The 19,364-nt window shown below is 40.9% G+C and overlaps 2 protein-coding genes across 2 annotated transcripts; both read right to left on the bottom strand.

The window, feature by feature from the left end:
* Nucleotides 1-1,956: 1,956 nt before the first annotated feature.
* LOC137611784 (sodium- and chloride-dependent betaine transporter-like) lies at nucleotides 1,957-7,801 on the bottom strand. The gene is made up of 14 exons (XM_068339879.1): nucleotides 7,645-7,801; nucleotides 7,377-7,511; nucleotides 7,088-7,225; nucleotides 6,094-6,181; nucleotides 5,606-5,738; nucleotides 5,380-5,514; nucleotides 4,999-5,102; nucleotides 4,794-4,918; nucleotides 4,605-4,717; nucleotides 4,399-4,536; nucleotides 4,209-4,311; nucleotides 2,633-2,733; nucleotides 2,330-2,497; nucleotides 1,957-2,061 (listed from the first exon to the last, which is right to left on the bottom strand). Exons 1-14 carry the CDS (start codon nucleotides 7,799-7,801, stop codon nucleotides 1,957-1,959), a joined length of 1,743 nt encoding a protein of 580 aa, XP_068195980.1.
* Nucleotides 7,802-13,914: 6,113 nt separating this feature from the next.
* On the bottom strand, nucleotides 13,915-18,862 carry LOC137611783 (sodium- and chloride-dependent GABA transporter 3-like). Its single transcript, XM_068339878.1, has 14 exons — nucleotides 18,706-18,862; nucleotides 18,438-18,572; nucleotides 18,147-18,284; nucleotides 17,010-17,097; nucleotides 16,522-16,654; nucleotides 16,296-16,430; nucleotides 15,915-16,018; nucleotides 15,644-15,768; nucleotides 15,455-15,567; nucleotides 15,249-15,386; nucleotides 15,059-15,161; nucleotides 14,618-14,718; nucleotides 14,308-14,475; nucleotides 13,915-14,039 (listed from the first exon to the last, which is right to left on the bottom strand). The coding sequence occupies exons 1-14, from the start codon at nucleotides 18,860-18,862 to the stop codon at nucleotides 13,935-13,937; spliced, it is 1,743 nt and encodes a 580-aa protein (XP_068195979.1). The 3' UTR covers nucleotides 13,915-13,934.
* Between the last annotated feature and the right edge of the window lie 502 nt (nucleotides 18,863-19,364).

Below are 19,364 nucleotides of genomic sequence, written 5' to 3'. Positions count from 1 at the left end.
AAATGAGTCTCTCATAATCTCTAACTTATTGTGAACCATGTACATTAAAGTGCTAAACAACCTTTAATTCCTGAAATAACATTACGTTACATCGCTGCTTTTTTTTGGTTTGACTCTCTTGACTTTTGTTCTGAAACAGTTGTTGTAGTAGAAGTATTTTATTTTTTTATACTGTTAAAGTTTGCATTATAGTTATTTATTAAGAAAACCCAAACATTTTTATTGTCTAAAATATCTGTGCTGTGTTTATCACGATTATAATAAACTAACTCGGGGGGGGTGTCAATTATTCAATGATCATTTTCAATGACAATCATATTCAATGACATTTCCAAGCAAAAAGTATCGGTATCGTATCGGTATCGGCCGATACTACCCTGTATTTACTTGGTATCGGATCGATACCAAAATTCCCAGTACCGCCCACCCCTACTGTGCACCAAGATCCACCGGGTTCTCATAAAACAGACAGGCCATTTTCCAAGAGAACTGATTGGTCAGTAGGTGGGGCTTTTATACCTGCTGAGCTCTTATCCTGAACTTATCCTGCTCCAGAGCAAGTTAGGTGTTCAGCATAGGTTACCACGACAACGTAGCCTGATAGAAGGTAAGCCACCTTTATGGTACCGAAAAGCCAGGGTTAAACCTGAAGTTATCTCGCTAAACCGTAATCCAGTTTTATGGTACAGGCCTCAGGTCTTGGAGTTCTTCACTTTTGAATTGAGTCACATCTCAGCATGCCTCTGTAACTGAGTGACCTTTCCTCTCTTCTAGATGTCCATCTCAGGATCCTCTTCGAGGTAGTTGTTGACATATCCTTTAGAGTTCATCGAGCAGATTGTCCTTTGGAGTTCATCAAGCAGATTGTCCTTTGGAGTTCATCAAGCAGATTGTCCTTTGGAGTTCATCAAGCAGATTGTCCTTTGGAGTTCATCAAGCAGATTGTCCTTTGGAGTTCATCAAGCAGATTGTCCTTTGGAGTTCATCAAGCAGATTGTCCTTTGGAGTTCATCAAGCAGATTGCTCTTCAAGCAGATTCCCCTCCACTGGCCAAAGAACTGCTTGGCCAAGACACTGGAACCATTTGAACACTTTTCCATGTCTGCTGGTATAGGCCGCTGACAATTGTTGCTTCATCAACAGCTGTTGAAACCTTATCAATGGCTGGAGGTACTACTACCTCCTCTGCTTTTGTGTGAGCCTTTTTGTATTGGTCTTTCACATGGGCAAAAGCTGCTATTACAAAGTAATTTTGCTGGACATGATCATTTCTTTTACAGTAACTCAAGGTGCATGTTCGCATTAAATGGGTGGTTTGTTTCCAAGTATCTTCTCATGATAGTGGACTTCATAGTGTCTACTTCCAGTATTTTAAGACACATAACACACTGAGGTCTCTCTTCTTAACTGGCCGTAATGCTTGTAATGCCCAAAGACAGAAGCCATATTATATTATCTTGCTCATGCATGTTTTGTTGGTAGTTGGTGGTTGAACCGGCTGTTCCTGCTGTAAGAGACTTACCATCTCAGTTACATTTTACAGCAGTCACCAAACTGTCCATCCAGGTCCATCATGTTCTTCCTATCTTTTTGTCTTTGTCTCTTTGTATTGCTGTCTCTCTGTCCTTCTTTTTTATATATAGTTATGATACCAGATTCTTCAATTGTGCCAGCGTTCAAATCATCATCATTAACCAGACAATGACATCATCTCTATAACTCAACCAGTCAGCCTGCCTTCATCAGTGGGAAACACTGCACTAAAAGACACAGATGAATGAATTTTGACAAAAACTTAATTTTATTCATTAGCTTTCCTCGTTTCTCATCATGTAGTGAAATAATGTCAAACATTGTATTTTTCCACAGCCCAAGATATGCAGTAAAGTACCTAACGAGCTAAATGTTTATATCCAGTATGATAGCTGTGTTGTCCCGTTACTTTAACAGGTCACGTTAAGTTCTTTCTGCCAGTATCAGTTCATCAGTTGTTCTCTCCTCTAACATTTTTCCCCTCTGCCAGGCTGGATCTTCAGCAGGACGACAAAGGACGGATAAACGCTGGAACAAGGAAAGGTGAGGTTTGTTATTAAAATCTATTAAATGCATTTAATATTAATGAAGCATTTGTAACAGAATATTGACATCAACCATTAACATGTGATAGTGAAAAATATCCAAACCACAAATCAGTCTCACCCTACAAATATCGGTCTTTGGACTGGTTCAACTCACTAAATCAATAGCTGCATGTAAAATGCATTCATTGATTTAAGGGGGAAATAATTTGTGTTAGACATTTGAATCATCAAATAGTGTGAATCCTGACCTGTCTGAAGGTTCCTGGTGTGAAACACATCAGTCCAGCTGCCCACAGCGGCACCATGACAACAGAAGAGAAGGTCATGGTCCACCCCAGTGCGTACGCCCAGTCGGGGTAAACGTAGTCATTGATCTTGAGGTGTTGGTAGTCAACCAGGTACAGGACAACTGACATCTGCAAAGAATTTTTGTATGTGTGTGTTTGAAAACATAAAAATGACAGGAATTTTGAGACGTCACTTTAACAAGTCACCCTTTGGTGCGCAAGATAAGACTGGCAATGTAGCAGACCCAGACATCTGTGACTCACCAGCGACAGCAGAGGAACGACGAATTTCCAGCACAGTTTGAAGAAAACAGAGGGTCTATGTCCTGTCATGTCCTCAATGATGTTAGAAAGTTTATCAGCACCTGATGGAATATATCCAAGTTAAGTTCTTAAATAGTTAAATAATTTGCATGGTGTTATTTAACGTTCCTTCCAGTCTACATGTGTTTTGTGGACTTGGAGAAGGCATATGACCGTGTCCCCAGGGATATACTGTGGGAAGTACTGCGGGAGTATGGGGTGAGGGGGCCTCTCCTCAGGGCCATCCAATCCCTGTACGCCCAAAGTGAGAGCTGCGTTCGGGTTCTCGGCAGTAAGTCGAACTTGTTCCGAGTAGCTGTTGGCCTTCGCCAGGGCTGCGCTTTATCACCAATTCTGTTTGTGATTTTCATGGACAGGATATCGAGGCGTAGTCGTGGTGAGGAGGCTTTACAGTTTGGTGGCTTGAGGATTGCATCACTGCTTTTTGCAGATGATGTGGTCCTGTTTGCGTCATCATCCTGTGACCTGCAGCGCTCACTGGTCCGGTTTGCAGCCGAGTGTGAAGCGGCGGGGATGAGGATCAGCACCTCCAAATCTGAGGCCATGGTCCTCAGCAGGAAACCGATGGACTGCCTTCTCCAAGTGGGGAATGAGGTCCTTCCACAAGTGAAGGAGTTTAAGTATCTTGGGGTCCTGTTCACGAGTGAGGGAACAATGGAGCGTGAGATTGGACGGAGAACTGGGGCAGCCGGAGCGGTATTGCAGTCGCTTTACCGCACTGTTGTCACAAAGAGGGAGCTAAGCCGAGAGGCAAAGCTCTCCATCTACCTTTCAATCTTCGTTCCTACCCTCACCTATGGTCATGAGCGATGGGTCATGACCGAAAGAACGAGATCGCGGATACAAGCGGCTGAAATGGGCTTTCTCAGGCGGGTAGCTGGTGTCTCCCTTAGAGATAAGGTGAGAAACACTGCTGTTCGCGAGGGGCTCAGAGTAGAGTCGCTGCTCCTTCGCGTGGAAAGGAGTCAGTTGAGGTGGTTTGGGCATCTGGTGCGGATGCCTCCGGGACGCCTCCCTAGGGAGGTGTTTCTGGCACATCCAGCTGGGAGGAGACCTCGGGGCAGACCCAGGACCAGGTGGAGGGATTATATCTCAACACTGGCCTGGGAACGCCTTGGGATCCCCCAGTCAGAGCTGGTGGATGTCGGGGAAAGGGAAGTTTGGGGCTCCCTGTTGAAGCTGCTGCCCCCGCGACCCGATTCCGGATAAGCGGTGGAAGATGGATGGATGGATATTTAACGTTCTCTTGACATGAATCTCTACCCTAGTGAGGAACCCAGAAACTCTCATTGGGTGGCCTGGGGTCATGACAGAAGTGTTATAATAGTGCTCATGCTAAGGACATCTGTGTTGGATCACCTGCTGAAATAATAGATTTGCTGGAATAACAAAATGTGTACTATTCCACCAGTAAAAATAGGAAAATACACGACTTTTTAAAGTAGGTGATACTAGATATTATTGGGTGTGTTTTTAACTTATCTTCAGTTGAAAAGTCACACAATTAATTACTCACCAAATATCCAGCCCAGAGCCAAGCATTCAGTCAGAGCTATGATATTCATACAGATTCTGGTAGCGCCGTAGTATTCAATGAGTTGGTACATGTAAATTCCTCCCTGAAAAAGAATGCATTCATGAATTTCAACATTTAACCATTTCAAGGTGTGTTTCAGTGAGAACATTTATGAAAATATTTGTACTACCTCAGTAACCAAGGTAAGATGTAGGAGAAAGAAGGATATACAGCTGATGAGGACAAAGATCTCGTGCTTCACTGGTGCACGGAGGAGTGTTGGAAACAAATCGCTCACTGAGGTGAAAATACTCTCCACTGCTATAAACTGGGGAAAAAGTATTTGTTTTATCTGTGTCTACATTTCTCAGAAGGAAATTTTACCGATGTTATTACATGTGTGTCAACAGCCAATAGCATCAGCATCAGGAAGAAGCAGACAGTCCAGAACTGTGGTAAAGGCATCAAAGCTGTTGCCTGAGGGTAAGCGATGAAGGCCAAACCTGGACCTGTGGAGGGAATGATTCAACTCTGTATGGTGATTTTCTAACTTTTCATGTGATTAAATGTCTTAATCTACTGCACCTGACTCGGTCACAGTGTCAACACTAACACCCTGTTTGTGAGCCATGAATCCAAGAACAGAGAAGACGACAAATCCAGCAACAAAACTGGTTCCACTGTTCAGCAGACAGAGCCAGAGACAGTCCCTGGAGGTCACACAAAGACAAAGCCTTCTGCTATTCTTATCTAAATGCACACACAAACACACACACAGATACATACGTACTTGTAACAGTTGTTTTTGTAGTCGTTATAGCTGCCCAGGACCTTAAGTACCCCTGCAGTGACACTGTAGGAGAAAAGTATCTGGGATCCTGCCTCAATCCAGACCTGTGATGAATCATTTATACTGAATTCTGATCCATCTTTAAATTAGTACAACATTCTTGAATGTTTTTCAAAACAGGTTGATCAAAATGATGGAAATCATGCAAGAAATCCAAACCCAACTATGAAAAATATTAAATGCATGCCAAATATGTCGCAGCTGGGACACATTAATTGGTCTAATTAGGTCAAAGTCTGTATATATTCAAACATATTTTGAAATCTATTCATCTTAAGCAATTGTCAAGGTATTCAAGAACCAGTCAGAAAAACAGACCACCTCTAGGTCAGCCAGGCGGTTTATGTCTGGATACAGGTAGTAGTAGATCCCTTCAGAAGCTCCAGGTAGAGTCAAGCCTCTAACGAGTAGAATCAGGAGCATCAGGTAGGGGAACGTGGCTGTGAAATACGCTGCCTTAATTGAAATGAAAATTGTTAAAGAAAAGGTAGTCATTATTGTGATTAATAATAATAAGCACCAAACACTCAATATGTTTGTACAGGACCTTTCCAGTAGACCTGACACCTTTCCAGATGCTGAAGTAGCAGATCACCCAGGAGGCCAGAAGACACAAGGCCAGCTCCCATCTCACACTGCCCAGCTCCTCAATGCCTCCAGACATGCCCAGCATCCTCCGCCTGAGGACACGAAGATTGAACAGGTACAACTGAAGCATGGCATGAATTACATGTGGAAATAAATTTACTAGGAACTGAACTGAACCCATTAATAGGTGTACTCTTGCCCTCTAAGTCTTGGTGCACCGAGTAATGTTGATGACGCATATGCAATGTACTTTTGAAGGTATTAATGAAATTTTCATAATAAAATTAGTTCCCATAGCTTTAGATTTCTTTTACAAGTTGGACAAAGTCTGTCAAAATTTTCTTCATTGTAGGACCACTATGAGTGAAATACGTAAATGTCTCCTGAAGTAACATGAAAGCATTGAAGTACATAATGGTTATTAGAATAAAAAGAAGTTAGACTCACTCCCAGAACTCTACCGCTGCAGAAGTCCATTTGGTATGATTTGTTGTCATATTCGTCGAATTAAACATCTGAAGATCAAGACAGTCAGCTGGATTGAGGAACAAACAGATTTCAGTGAGGATTGGTGTAATGGAGGCTCTACCATCTCCAGGTTTTATGGCAATAACCCGGAATCATAAAGTGGCTTTTACAGTTCTTCCTTAGTCTAACCAAACTAATTGTGGGTCATCCAGCAATTACCATCATTCAAATAGTCGATCAAGTTGGATGATGGTGGTAAAGTATTAGAGGGATTAGTATGTAGGTAGAGTTGTGTGTCATCGTCATACGAATGCAAATTCAAGCCATGTAGACAAATTACAGCATGTGACCAAGTGGAAGAGTGTAGGTTGTGAACAGTAGTGGACCTAGAGACGAGTCCTGTGGGACGTCATGAGTGACTTGGAGGGGAACCTAGGTTGTAAACAGGTTGTGCTGTGTAAACAGCCACATGATGGGTTTTACACAGCACATAGCACGCTTGCTGCTGTGTTCAGTGTATGCTGTTTATGTTGAAAATCCAGAACAGAATTGATGAGGATCATTGAGGATTGAGCCCAATGGGGATGATTAAGTTCTCTTCTCAAAAGGAAATGGTGGCACCAGTGTGATAAGGGCGTCCAGGATCTGTTTGTCATGTTTGTTTTTGTAGATGGTGGATATTCTGCCTCCAATGTTTTCTGGGACAGACAGAGGGAGCTGTTGCATTGAGTTGGTGAATGGGGAACAGGTACGGTTTGATGAAGTCAGATAACTTAGATCACACACTCAGCAGGAAAATCAGCTGCAAAAACTGGGTGTGCAATGTTGACAGATTTTGTCTTTTGTCATTTTGAGCCAAATCGTAACAAACCTGATCGCTTTGCTGAGCAGCTGTTACGATTGTGGTACTAAACAATTTCCAATCTTTTCATCCATAGTCAAATGACTTAAATTATTCTCGTAAGAGTCTTACCTGTATTCCAGGTGTTATTACAGGTGGCCCAGGGGAGCTGGGACCTGAATGAGAACACCAGGTAGAAGAGAGCCCAGACTTCAAGTACAATGTTGGTGATGTTACAGAATAAAATCATCAGTTCTCCAAATCCGATTCCTGATAGATAGAAATATAAATCAAGGTTGGAACGATCTATACGAATTGTGTTTTTGAATTTACAATTTAGACACTTTATAATTTGAATGTACCAACTTGGCTTGTATTTTCCTGTTTTCTGTACATTCTAGCTGAACTCAAATACCCTCACCCTTTGCCAGTGGACACAACTTGGTCCAGCAGGTGATGAATCCTTCCTGGGTATATTGACCCATTGAGATCTCCAGTAGAAACAGAGGCATTCCAGTAAATACAGCAAACAGACCATAAGGCACCAGAAAGGCACCTATAAATTATTAAAAGTCATGTAGTCATTACAATCTTTTCACGTTACAGTAGAAAATATCAAGATTATTTCAGAGCTATACAAAAAGCACTGAAATAATTGAAACAAATATAAACAAATGTCCAATATTCACCTCCTCCATTCTTGTAGCAAAGGTATGGAAATCTCCACACGTTCCCCAAGCCGACAACATCCCCTGCCAAAACTAGAATATATTCTCTTTTATTTGCCCACTGTCCTCTGTCGTCATCACTTCTTGGTTTTTGTTTTTTGATTCTTTGTCTGTTCATCTCAGCTTCAAATGCAAAGTAAAATAAACTGGTTTTGCTTCTAGTTGTGTCTTATATTAATGGGACATGTTCCCTCCCTCTCCGTCAGCAGTAAAGACTATTGTGAGGGAGTCTGGAAACCCTGACAGACTTTAAAGGTGTGGTTTAATCCTGTAAGGCCTGAAAATGCAAAATACAAATTTATGTGTCCAATGTGTTCGATTCAAATGATAATGAAAATAACATAAAAGATTTGATATAAAGGTCTCAAAAGCTCATAATAAGAAATGATGCAATTTCTGTGTGTGTGTGTGTGTGTGTGTGTGTGTGTGTGTGTGTGTGTGTGTGTGTGTGTGTGTGTGTGTGTGTGTGTGTGTGTGTGTGTGTGTGTGTGTGTATGCGTGCGAGTGTGTGTCAAAACTTGCGGGGATAATTATTAATGTTCTTCAGAAAAGTAGGACACATGGGTCCTGGAGATCAAAATAAAGAAGTGCTCTCACGAAAGTTAATATTCGTACAATTATACATGTTCAATCGTACGAATGCTAAGAACTGTAAAGATGTTCATTACAATCATCATCATAAACACCAATTACCAGGAAACATCTACACGGTTGATGCGACACTCCTACATAGTCCAAAGTAGCCCTGTTCCTTCTACTCTGGGCTTTGGGACTGTTACACCACCCAGGTCTGGCTTTTGTTAAATGGCCCAACAGCCAGTCTCTTCCATTGAGACACACCCTGGATATATCTCCCAGGTCACACCATCAACAATCCCTCATCACCATCCCATCTGTGGTCCAGCCTGTTCAAGGTATGGATGTCAAGATTAGGAACTTCCAAAAAGCCAACAGGGAGCGCTTCACTCAACATGTCAACCGGGTAACTGCTAGTTGCCGAACCCCGTGCTCCAACAACTTGAATGAAGCAAATCAGTCATACTGCAAGATGGTTTAGACTGCTGCTAAAATGAATGTGAAGACCGACTTTGTGAAAACACTGAAGCACAGAACATCGCAGCATTCAAGCTCTATTGCAGGTTAGTTGAACAAAGCAGCATTCAAGCTCTATTGCAGGTTAGTTGACTTTGCAAAAAGGATGGAAATGGCTATGGTAATTACTTTCTTCCAGAAGAGGCAGGAACATAGGGCGACCTATAAGAGTGGAGGTAGGAGCACACAGGTAGACTACATCTTGTGTAGACGATGTAATCTGAAGGAGATCAGTGACTGCAAAGTAGTGGTAGGTGAGAGTGTAGCCAAACAGCATAGGATGGTGGTGTGTAGGATGACTCTGGTGGTGAGGAAGATCAAGAGGGCAAAGGCAGAGCAGAAGACGAAATGGTGGAAGCTGAAAAAGGAAGAGTGTTGCAGGACTTTTAGGAAGGAATTCAGACAGGCTCTGGGTGGTCAGGAGGTGCTTCCAGATGACTGGACAACTACAGCTAATGTGATCAGGGAGACAGGTAGGAGAGTACTTGGTGTGTCATCTGGAAGGAAAGTAGACAAGGAGACTTGGTGGTGGAATGAGGAGGTACAGGAGTGTATACAGAGAAAGGTTAGCTAAGAGGAAGTGGGACACTGAGAGGACTGAGGAGAGTAGACAGGAGTACAGGGAGATGCAGCGTAAGGTGAAGGTAGAGGTAACAAAGGCCAAACAAGAAGCGTATGATGACTTGTATGCTAGGTTGGACAGTAAGGAGGGAGAGACTGATCTATACCGGTTGGGTATAAATAATGAGCAGCAAACAGCAGATAATGAACAGCAAACAGTAATATATAGACAACTATGATGCTAGAATATACTGGTAGCTACATCCTCCACAAAGAACCGCTGGAGTGAGCTTGTAGTTTCATTCCCCACAGAGCATAATAATGTACTTTGGGTAACACTTTATTTTAGGATACACCTATTCACCATTAATTAGTTGCTTATTAACATGCAAATTAGTAACATATTGGCTCTTAATTAGTCATTATTATGTACTTATTAATGCCTTGTTCTGCATGGCCTTATTAAACAACCAGTAAGCCATTAACTAAGAGTCTTCCCTCAATAACCTCAGAATTCTTGCTATTAGTATTAAGTAAGGAAGTTGTTGTATATGAATTACGATCTCAATATGCTTTGCTTAGTATGGACTTAATAAGGTTGTAGTACCCCAGGAATAGTTACTCTCCCTTAATACCACTTATTGAACATAACAAAACACAAAATTACAAATATTAAGTGTTCAAATAACTCTAAATTAAGTCTTTGTTACTTAGAATATGTTCCCCATACTAAAGTGACATCTTGATCATTACTAATTCACTAATAGTTGAACACTTATTAACCAACACATGTTCCCTAATCTAAAGTTGCCTCCTTTTCACAATTAGTTAATATGTTATAGCACATAACTACTGCAATAAAGAAGTGATGGGTTACATCTTTGAAAAATGGATCTATCTATACAGTAGGTTCCCTCTCGTTCAGTGGTAGAATAACAAAGACAGCACAAGTACAAATACCTCATTTATTAAACCGCTTACTGGTTGTTTAATAAGGCCATGCAGAACAAGGCATTAATAAGTACTTATTAATGACTAATTAAGAGCCAATATGTTGCTAATTTGCATGTTAATAAGCAACTAATTAATGGTGAATAGGTGTACCTTAAAATAAAGTGTTACCGTACTTTGAGTCCCAGGACCCCCTATGATGCTAGAACAAATGTGTCGTTCATTCCCTCCACAGAGCATAGGACAGTACCCATAAATTTTTTGGTTGAGCTAAAGCATTCCAAATGTGCTCAGTCTCTTACCTTGACACACGAATCGGAGAGCCCAACGATCCAGGTAGAGTAGCATCAACCGTGCTGGGCGTTCGTACGCAACCCTCAGCTGACTCCAACATGGCGCCGGAAACCCTCTACTTTTATACGCCGGAATAAACAACGCTCCACACTGTCTGAGAAAGACGGGGTTTCTCAGGCAGCGTGGGGATGATCTCGCTGCACCGGCGAAGGCGGTGCAGGGAAACATCTTTATCAGGTGACCTTGCACATGGGAATGTACCAAAACAACTTAACTGAGCAGAGTTGCCTGAGAACAGGCCTCTCTATTCTCTTCAAATCCACACAGGTGAAATTCCCATTACAAGGGCATTTAAGAGGGTGAAGAGTAGAAAGGCAGTCGGTCCTGATGATATACCTGTAGAGGTTTGGAAGTGTCTAGGAGAGGTGGCGGTAGAGTTTCTGACTGGGTTGTTAAACAGGATCTTAGATAGTGAGAAGATGCCTGAGGAATGGAGGAGAAGTGTGCTGGTGCCAATTTTTAAGGCAAGGCAAGGCACGTTTATTTATACAGCACAATTCATACATAGGCAATTCAAAGTGCTTTACAAAGGCAACAAAACACAAGAACACTTCAAAGATAAAAGGGGATTAAAACAAGACAATAAAATATCAATAAAAGAGTAATTAAAAAGAGAAGTCAATTTAAACAAGAGAATAAAATATTTAAACTATAACAACTGATTAAAAAAATACAGATAACTAAAAAACAAATTCAGGAAAATGCTGCAGTGAACAAAAATGTCTTTAGCCCTGATTTAAATGAAGTGACTGTTTGAGCAGACCTCAGGTAGTCAGGCAGTTTGTTCCACAGTTGAGGAGCATAATAACTAAATGCTGCTTCACTTTGTTTGGTTCTTGTTCTGGGGACACACAGTAAACCTGTCCCAGATGACCTAAGGAGTCTGGATGCTTCATAAGGAGTTAATAAATCTTGCATGTATTTTGGTCCAAGACCATTTAGAGATTTGTAGACCAGCAGTAAGATTTTAAAATCTATCCTTTGACTCACAGGAAGCCAGTGTAGTGAATTAAGGACTGGTGTGATGTGGTCCAGTTTTCTGGTGTTTGTAAGGACTCTGGCAGCGGCGTTCTGGATCAGCTGCAGCTGCCTGATTGATTTTTTATGTAGACCTGTAAGGACACCATTACAGTAATCTATCCTACTGAAAATGAAAGCATGGACAAGTTTTTCTGTGTCTGGTTGAGACAGAAACCCCTTAATTCGAGCAATGTTTTTAGGTGGTAATAGGCAGATTTAGTAATAGCTTTTAAATGTCTGCTAAAATTCAGGTCTGAGTCTATAATTATGCCAAGATTTCTGGCTTGATTTGTAGCTTTCAATGACATGAAGTCAAGGTGAGCATTGATCTTTGATCTCTCATTTTTGGGGCCAAAAACAATAAATTCTGGTTTGTCTTGATTGAGCTGGAGGAAATTTTAGTCCATTCATTGATTTGATTGATACAGTTGCTTAATGACAGTAAGGCACTATCGTCTTGTGATGACACTGAAATGTAAAGTTATCTGTCATCTGCATAAGTGTGATAGGAGACGTTGTGGTATTCCATGATCTCAGCAAGGGGTAGCATGTAGATATTAAATAGAAGTGGTCCCAGAATGGACCCTTGTGGAACCCCGCATGTGATCTTTGTCCGCTCCGACTCATGACTACCAACTGAGACAAAGTAGTCCCTGTCTTGCAAGTAAGACTTGAACCAGTTTAACACAGTGCCAGTAAGTCCCACCCACTGTCGTAGTCTGTCAAGCAGGATGTTATGATCAATCGTATCAAATGCAGCACTGAGATCCAGCAGTACCAGGACGGTGGTTTTGAAGGTGTCATTATTCATATGTATGTCATTTCAGACTTTAATAAGTGCGGTCTCAGTGCTGTGATGTGGTCGAAATCCAGACTGAAATGCATTAAAGAGATTGTTTTGCATCATAAAACTGTGAATCTGTTGAAAAACAGCCCGTTCAATGATTTTTCCCAAAAATGGAAGATTTGATATGGGCCTGTAGTTACTTATTATTGAAGCATCCAGGTTGGGCTTTTTTAGGAGTGGTTTTATTACTGTAGTTTTTAAGGGCTGGGGAAACTGCCCTGATTGTAGAGAATTATATACTATGAGTAATACGTTAGGAGCAATGCAGTTAAAAACTTTTTTGAAAAAGTTTGAAGGCAGCATATCAAGACAACATGTTGTGGATTTTAACTTTAAAACTGTTTCTTCCAAGGTTTTGTGGTTTAGAAGGTTAAAATTTTCAAGATAAGCTGGGACAGAGCCACTAACTTTTTTTCTTATTTGTAATATTTTATCGGTGAAAAATGCTGCACCGTCATTACATGACTTGTTGGACAGCAGCTCAGAAGGAACTGATGCTGTGGGGTTTGTAAGTCTGTCTACAACAGAAAACAGTGTGCGAGCACTATTACTGTTTCTATTGATAATCTCTGAGAAAAATGACTGTCTTGCATTTTTCACTTCCTGGTTGTAGATGTGAAGATTGTCTTTGTAGATGTCATGATGAACCTGAAGTTTAGTTTTGCGCCATCTGCGCTCCGCTTGTCTACAAACGCTTTTTTGGGTTTTAACAAGCCAAGGTGGCTTTTCCTTGATTAACAGAACTTTGGTCTTAATCGGGGCGATGGAATCCATAACAGCCAAGACATCAGAAATGAAAGTATTTACACGATCATCTACAGAACAAGGGAACAAGAACAAGGGAGACAGAGCTGGACATGATCATTTCTTTTACAGAAACCCAAGGTACACTGAGGTCTCTCATCTTGACTGACCGTAATGCTTGTAATGCCCAAAGACAGAAGTTTTGTTGGTAGTTGGTGGTTGAACCGGCTGTTCCTGCTGTAAGAGACTTACCATCTCAGTTACATTTTACACCAGTCACCAAACTGTCCCTCCAGGTCCATCATGTTCTTCCTATCTTTTTGTCTCTTTGTATTGCTGTCTCTCCGTCCTTCTTTTTTTATATATAGTTATTGATACCATATTCTTCAATCTTGCCAGCGTTCAAATCATCATCATTAACCAGACAATGACATCATCTCTATAACTCAACCAGTCAGCCTGCCTTCATCAGTGGGAAACACTGCACTAAAAGACACAGATGTATGGATTTTGACAAAAACTTTATTTCATTCATTAGCTTTCCTCGTTTCTCATCAATTAGTGAAATAATGTCAAACATTGTATTTCTCCAGAGCCCAAGATATGCAGTAAAGTACCTAACGAGCTAAATGTTTATATCCAGTATGATAGCTGTGTTGTCCCGTTACTTTAACAGGTCACACTAAGTTCTTTCTGCCAGTATCAGTTCATCAGTTGTTGTCTCCTCTAACATTTTTCTCCTCTGCCAGGCTGGATCTTCAGCAGGACGACAAAGGACAGATAAACGCTGGAACAAGGAAAGGTGAGGTTTGTTATTAAAATATATTAAATGCATTTAATATTAATGAAGCATTTGTAACAGAATATTGACATCAACCATTAACATGTGATAGTGAAAAATATCCAAACCACAAATCAGTCTCACCCTACAAATATCGGTCTTTGGACTGGTTCAGCTCACTAAATCAATAGCTGCATGTAAAATGCATTCATTGATTTAAGGGGGAAATAATTTGTGTTAGACATTTGAATCATCAAATAGTGTGAATCCTGACCTGTCTGAAGGTTCCTGGTGTGAAACACATCAGTCCAGCTGCCCACAGCGGCACCATGACAACAGAAGAGAAGGTCATGGTCCACCCCAGTGCGTACGCCCAGTCGGGGTAAACGTAGTCATTGATCTTGAGGTGTTGGTAGTCAACCAGGTACAGGACAACTGACATCTGCAAAGAATTTTTTTTGTGTGTGTTTGAAAACATAAAAATGACAGGAATTTTGAGACATCCCGTTAACAAGTCACCCTTTGAGTAATTGGTGCTCAAGATAACACTGGCAATGTAGCAGACCCAGACATCTGTGACTCACCAGCGACAGCAGAGGAACGACGAATTTCCAGCACAGTTTGAAGAAAACAGAGGGTCTATGTCCTGTCATGTCCTCAATGATGTTAGAAAGTTTATCAGCACCTGATGGAATATATCCAAGTTAAGTTCTTAAATAGTTAAATAATTTGCATGGTGTTATTTAACGTTCTCTTGACATGAATTTCTATGCTAGTGAGGAACCCAGAAACTCTCATTGGGTGGCCTGGGGTCATGACAGAAGTGTTATAATAGTGCTGATGCTGAAGACATCTGTGTTGGATCACCTGCTGAAATAATAGATTTACTGGAATAACAAAATCTGTGCTATTCCACCAGTAAAAATGGGAATATACACAACTTTTTAAAGTAGGTGGTACTAGATATTATTGGGTGTGTTTTTAAGCTTATATTCAGTTGAAAAGCCACACAATTAATTACTCACCAAATATCCAGCCGAGAGCCAAGCATTCAGTCAGAGCTACGATATTCATGCAGACTCTGGTAGCGCCATAGTATTCAATGAGTTGGTACATGTAAATTCCTCCCTGAAAAAGAATGCATTCATGAATTTCACCATTTAACCATTTCAAGGTGTGTTTCAGTGAGAACATTTATGAAAATATTTGTACTACCTCAGTAACCAAGGTCAGATGTAGGAGAAAGAAGGATATACAGCTGATGAGGACAAAGATCTTGTGATTCACTGGTGCACGGAGGAGTGTTGGAAACAAATCGCTCACTGAGGTGAAAATACTCTCCACTGCTATAAACTGGGAAAAAAGTATTTGTTTTATCTGTGTCTACATTTCTCAGAAGGAAATTTCACCGATGTTATTACATGTGAGTCAACAGTCAATAGCATCAGCATCAGGAAGAAGCAGACAGTCCAGAACTGGGGTAAAGGCATCAAAGCTGTTGCCTGAGGGTAAGCGATGAAGGCCAAACCTGGACCTGTGAAGGGAATGATTCAACTCTGTATGGTGATTTTCTAACTTTTCATGTGATTAAATGTCTTAATCTACTGCACCTGAGTCGGTCACAGTGTCAACACTAACACCCTGTTTGTGAGCCATGAATCCAAGAACAGAGAAGACGACAAATCCAGCAACAAAACTGGTTCCACTGTTCAGCAGACAGATCCAGAGACAGTCCCTGGAGGTCACACAAAGACAAAGCCTTCTGCTATTCTTATCTAAATGCACACACAAACACACACACACACACACACACACACACACACACACACACACACACACACACACACACACACACACACACACACACACATACATACATACTTGTAACAGTTGTTGTTGTAGTCGTTATAGCTGCCCAGGACCTTAAGTACCCCTGCAGTGACACTGTAGGAGAAAAGTATCTGGGATCCTGCCTCAATCCAGACCTGTGATGAATCATTTATACTGAATTCTGATCCATCTTTAAATTAGTACAACATTCTTGAATCCTTTTCAAAACAGGTTGATCAAAATGATGGAATTCATGCAAGAAATCCAAACCCAACTATGAAAACTATTAAATGCATGCCAAATATGTCGCAGCTGGGACACATAAATTGGTCTAATTAGGTTAAAATCTGCATATATTCAAACATATTTTGAAATCTATTCCTCTCAAGCAATTGTCAAGGTATTTAAGAACCAGTCAGAAAAACAGACCACCTCTAGGTCAGCCAGGCGGTTTATGTCTGGATACAGGTAGTAGTAGATCCCTTCAGAAGCTCCAGGTAGAGTCAAGCCTCTAATGAGTAGAATCAGGAGCATCAGGTAGGGGAACGTGGCTGTGAAATACGCTGCCTTAATTGAAATGAAAATTGTTAAAGAAAAGGTAGTCATTATTGTGATTAATAATAATAAGCACCAAACACTCAATATGTTTGTACAGGACCTTTCCAGTAGACCTGACACCTTTCCAGATACTGAAGTAGCAGATCACCCAGGAGACCAGAAGACACAAGGCCAGCTCCCATCTCACACTGCCCAGCTCCTCAATGCCTCCAGACATGCCCAGCATCCTCCGCCTGAGGAGACAAAGATTGAACAGGTACAACTGAAGCATGGCATGAATTACATGTGGAAATAAATTTACTAGGAACTGAACTGAACCCATTAATAGGTGGACTCTTGCCCTCTAAGTCTTGGTGCACCGAGTAATGTTGATGACGCATATGCAATGTAGTTTTGAAGGTATTAATGAAATTTCCATCATAAAATTATTTCCCATAGCTTTAGATTTCTTTTACAAGTTGGACAAAGTCTGTCAAAATTTTCTTCATTGTAGGACCACTATGAGTGAAATACGTAAATGTCTCCTGAAGTAACATGAAAGCATTGAAGTACATAATGGTTAATAGAATAAAAAGAAGTTAGACTCACTCCCAGAACTCTACCGCTGCAGAAGTCCTTTTGGTATGATTTGTTGTCATATTCGTCGAATTAAACATCTGAAGATCAAGACAGTCAGCTGGATTGAGGAACAAACAGATTTCAGTGAGGATTAGTGTAATGGAGGCTCTACCATCTCCAGGTTTTATGGCAATAACCCGGAATCATAAAGTGGCCTTTACAGGCCTTAGTCTAACCAAACAAATTGTGGGTCATCCAGCAATTACCATCATTCAAATAGTCGATCAAGTTGTATGGTGGTGGTAAAGTATTAGAGGGATTAGTATGTAGGTAGAGTTGTGTGTCATCCGCATAAGAATGCAAATTCAAGCCATGTAGACAAATTACAGCATGTGACCAAGTGGAAGAGTGTAGGTTGTGAACAGTAGTGGACCTAGAGACGAGTCCTGTGGGACGTCATGAGTGACTTGGAGGGGAACCTAGGTTGTAAACAGGTTGTGCTGTGTAAACAGCCACATGATGGGTTTTACACAGCACATAGCACGCTTGCTGCTGTGTTCAGTGTATGCTGTTTATGTTGAAAATCCAGAACAGAATTGATGAGGATCATTGAGCATTGGGTCCATTGGGGATGATTAAGTTCTCTTCTCAAAGGGAAATAGTGGCACCAGTGTGATAAGGGCGTCCAGGATCTGTTTGTCATGTTTGTTTTTGTAGATGGTGGATATTCTGCCTCCAATGTTTTCTGGGACAGACAGAGGGAGCTGTTGCATTGAGTTGGTGAATGGAGAACAGGTACGGTTTGATGAAGTCAGATAACTTAGATCACACCCAGCAGGAAAATCAGCCGCAAATTGACAGATATGCCTGCAGTGGAGTTGCTAAGTAACAACAGTGACCGAGGTTCTCAAAGATATGAAAGCTGGGCATTTCAGTTAAGATCGACCAGCCAATTAAAGATAAATTTGTTGCATGGAAACAACTGTTCATCTTTCCAAGACACCCATGACTGATTCCTTGCATCCAGATTTGTCTTTTGTCATTTTGAGCCACAGCCTAACAAACCTGATCGCTTTGCTGAACAGCTGTTACGATTGTGGTACTAAACAATTTCCAATCTTTTCATCCATAGTCAAATGACTTAAATTATTCTCGTAGGAGTCTTACCTGTATTCCAGGTGTTATTACAGGTGGCCCAGGGGAGCTGGGACCTGAATGAGAACACCAGGTAGAAGAGAGCCCAGACTTCAATTAGAATGTAGGTGATGTTACAGAATAAAATCATCAGTTCTCCAAATCCAATTCCTGATAGATAGAAATATAAATCAAGGTTGGAACGATCTAAACAAGAATGGTGTTTTTGAATTTACAATTTAGACACTTTATAATTTGAATGTACCAACTTGGCTTGTATTTTCCTGTTTTCTGTACATTCTAGCTGAACTCAAATACCCTCACCCATTGCCAGAGGACACAACTTGGTCCAGCAGGTGATGAATCCTTCCTGGGTGTATTGACCCATTGAGATCTCCAGTAGAAACAGAGGTATTCCGGTAAATACAGCAAACAGACCATAAGGCACCAGAAAGGCACCTATAAATTATCAAAAGTCATGTAGTCATTACAATCTTTTCATGTCACAGTAGAAAATATCAAGATTATTTCAGAGCTATACAAAAAGAACTGAAATAATTGAAACAAATATAAAAAAATGTCCAATATTCACCTCCTCCATTCTTGTAGCAAAGGTATGGAAATCTCCACACGTTCCCCAAGCCGACAACATCCCCTGCCAAAACTAGAATATATTCTCTTTTATTTGCCCACTGTCCTCTGTCGTCATCACTTCTTGGTTTTTGTTTTTTGATTCTTTGTCTGTTCATCTCAGCTTCAAATGCAAAGTAATATAAACTGGTTTGGCTTCTTGTTGTGTCTTATATTAATGGGACATGTTCCCTCCCTCTCCGTCAGCAGCAAAGACTATTGTGAGGGAGTCTGGAAACCCTGACAGACTTTAAAGGTGTGGTTTAATCCTGTAAGGCCTGAAAATGCAAAATACAAATTTATGTGTCCAATGTGTTCGATTCAAATGATAATGAAAATAACATAAAAGATTTGATGTAAAGGTCTCAAAAGCCCATAATAAGAAATTCTGTGTGTGCGAGTGTGTGTGTATGTGTGTGTGTGTGTGTGTGTGTGTGTGTGTGTGTGTGTGTGTGTGTGGTCAGAGGAGCTAAAACTCCCATTGTATGCTCTAATTATTCGAGTTAATTGCACACTACAGGTAGACATGAAAGCATCACTGTCACACTTTGGAGAATGAGCTATTCTGCTCCATTCTAGTCCAGACATTAAAGAGCAGACAGTATTTTTGTATTGCATTTA

This window comes from Antennarius striatus, chromosome 18 (genome assembly GCF_040054535.1).
Source record: "Antennarius striatus isolate MH-2024 chromosome 18, ASM4005453v1, whole genome shotgun sequence".
NCBI classification, from domain to species: domain Eukaryota; kingdom Metazoa; phylum Chordata; class Actinopteri; order Lophiiformes; family Antennariidae; genus Antennarius; species Antennarius striatus.
The sequence above is the reverse complement of the archived record's forward strand: the minus strand, read 5'-3'. Positions and strand labels throughout refer to the sequence as shown.

Excerpts from the sequence above, each read along its gene's own strand:
- LOC137611784 (XM_068339879.1), bottom strand. The coding sequence starts at position 7,801 with ATGAACAGACAAAGAATCAAAAAACAAAAACCAAGAAGTGATGACGAC. Across the intron at positions 4,919-4,998 it reads TACAAAAACAACTGTTACAA|GGACTGTCTCTGGCTCTGTC; the intron begins GTACGTATGTAT and ends TGTGACCTCCAG. Across the intron at positions 4,537-4,604 it reads TATTGGCTGTTGACACACAT|TTTATAGCAGTGGAGAGTAT; the intron begins GTAATAACATCG and ends CTTTTTCCCCAG.
- LOC137611783 (XM_068339878.1), bottom strand. The coding sequence starts at position 18,862 with ATGAACAGACAAAGAATCAAAAAACAAAAACCAAGAAGTGATGACGAC. Across the intron at positions 18,573-18,705 it reads TTGCTACAAGAATGGAGGAG|GTGCCTTTCTGGTGCCTTAT; the intron begins GTGAATATTGGA and ends GATAATTTATAG. Across the intron at positions 17,098-18,146 it reads TAATAACACCTGGAATACAG|CTGACTGTCTTGATCTTCAG; the intron begins GTAAGACTCCTA and ends TCCTCAATCCAG.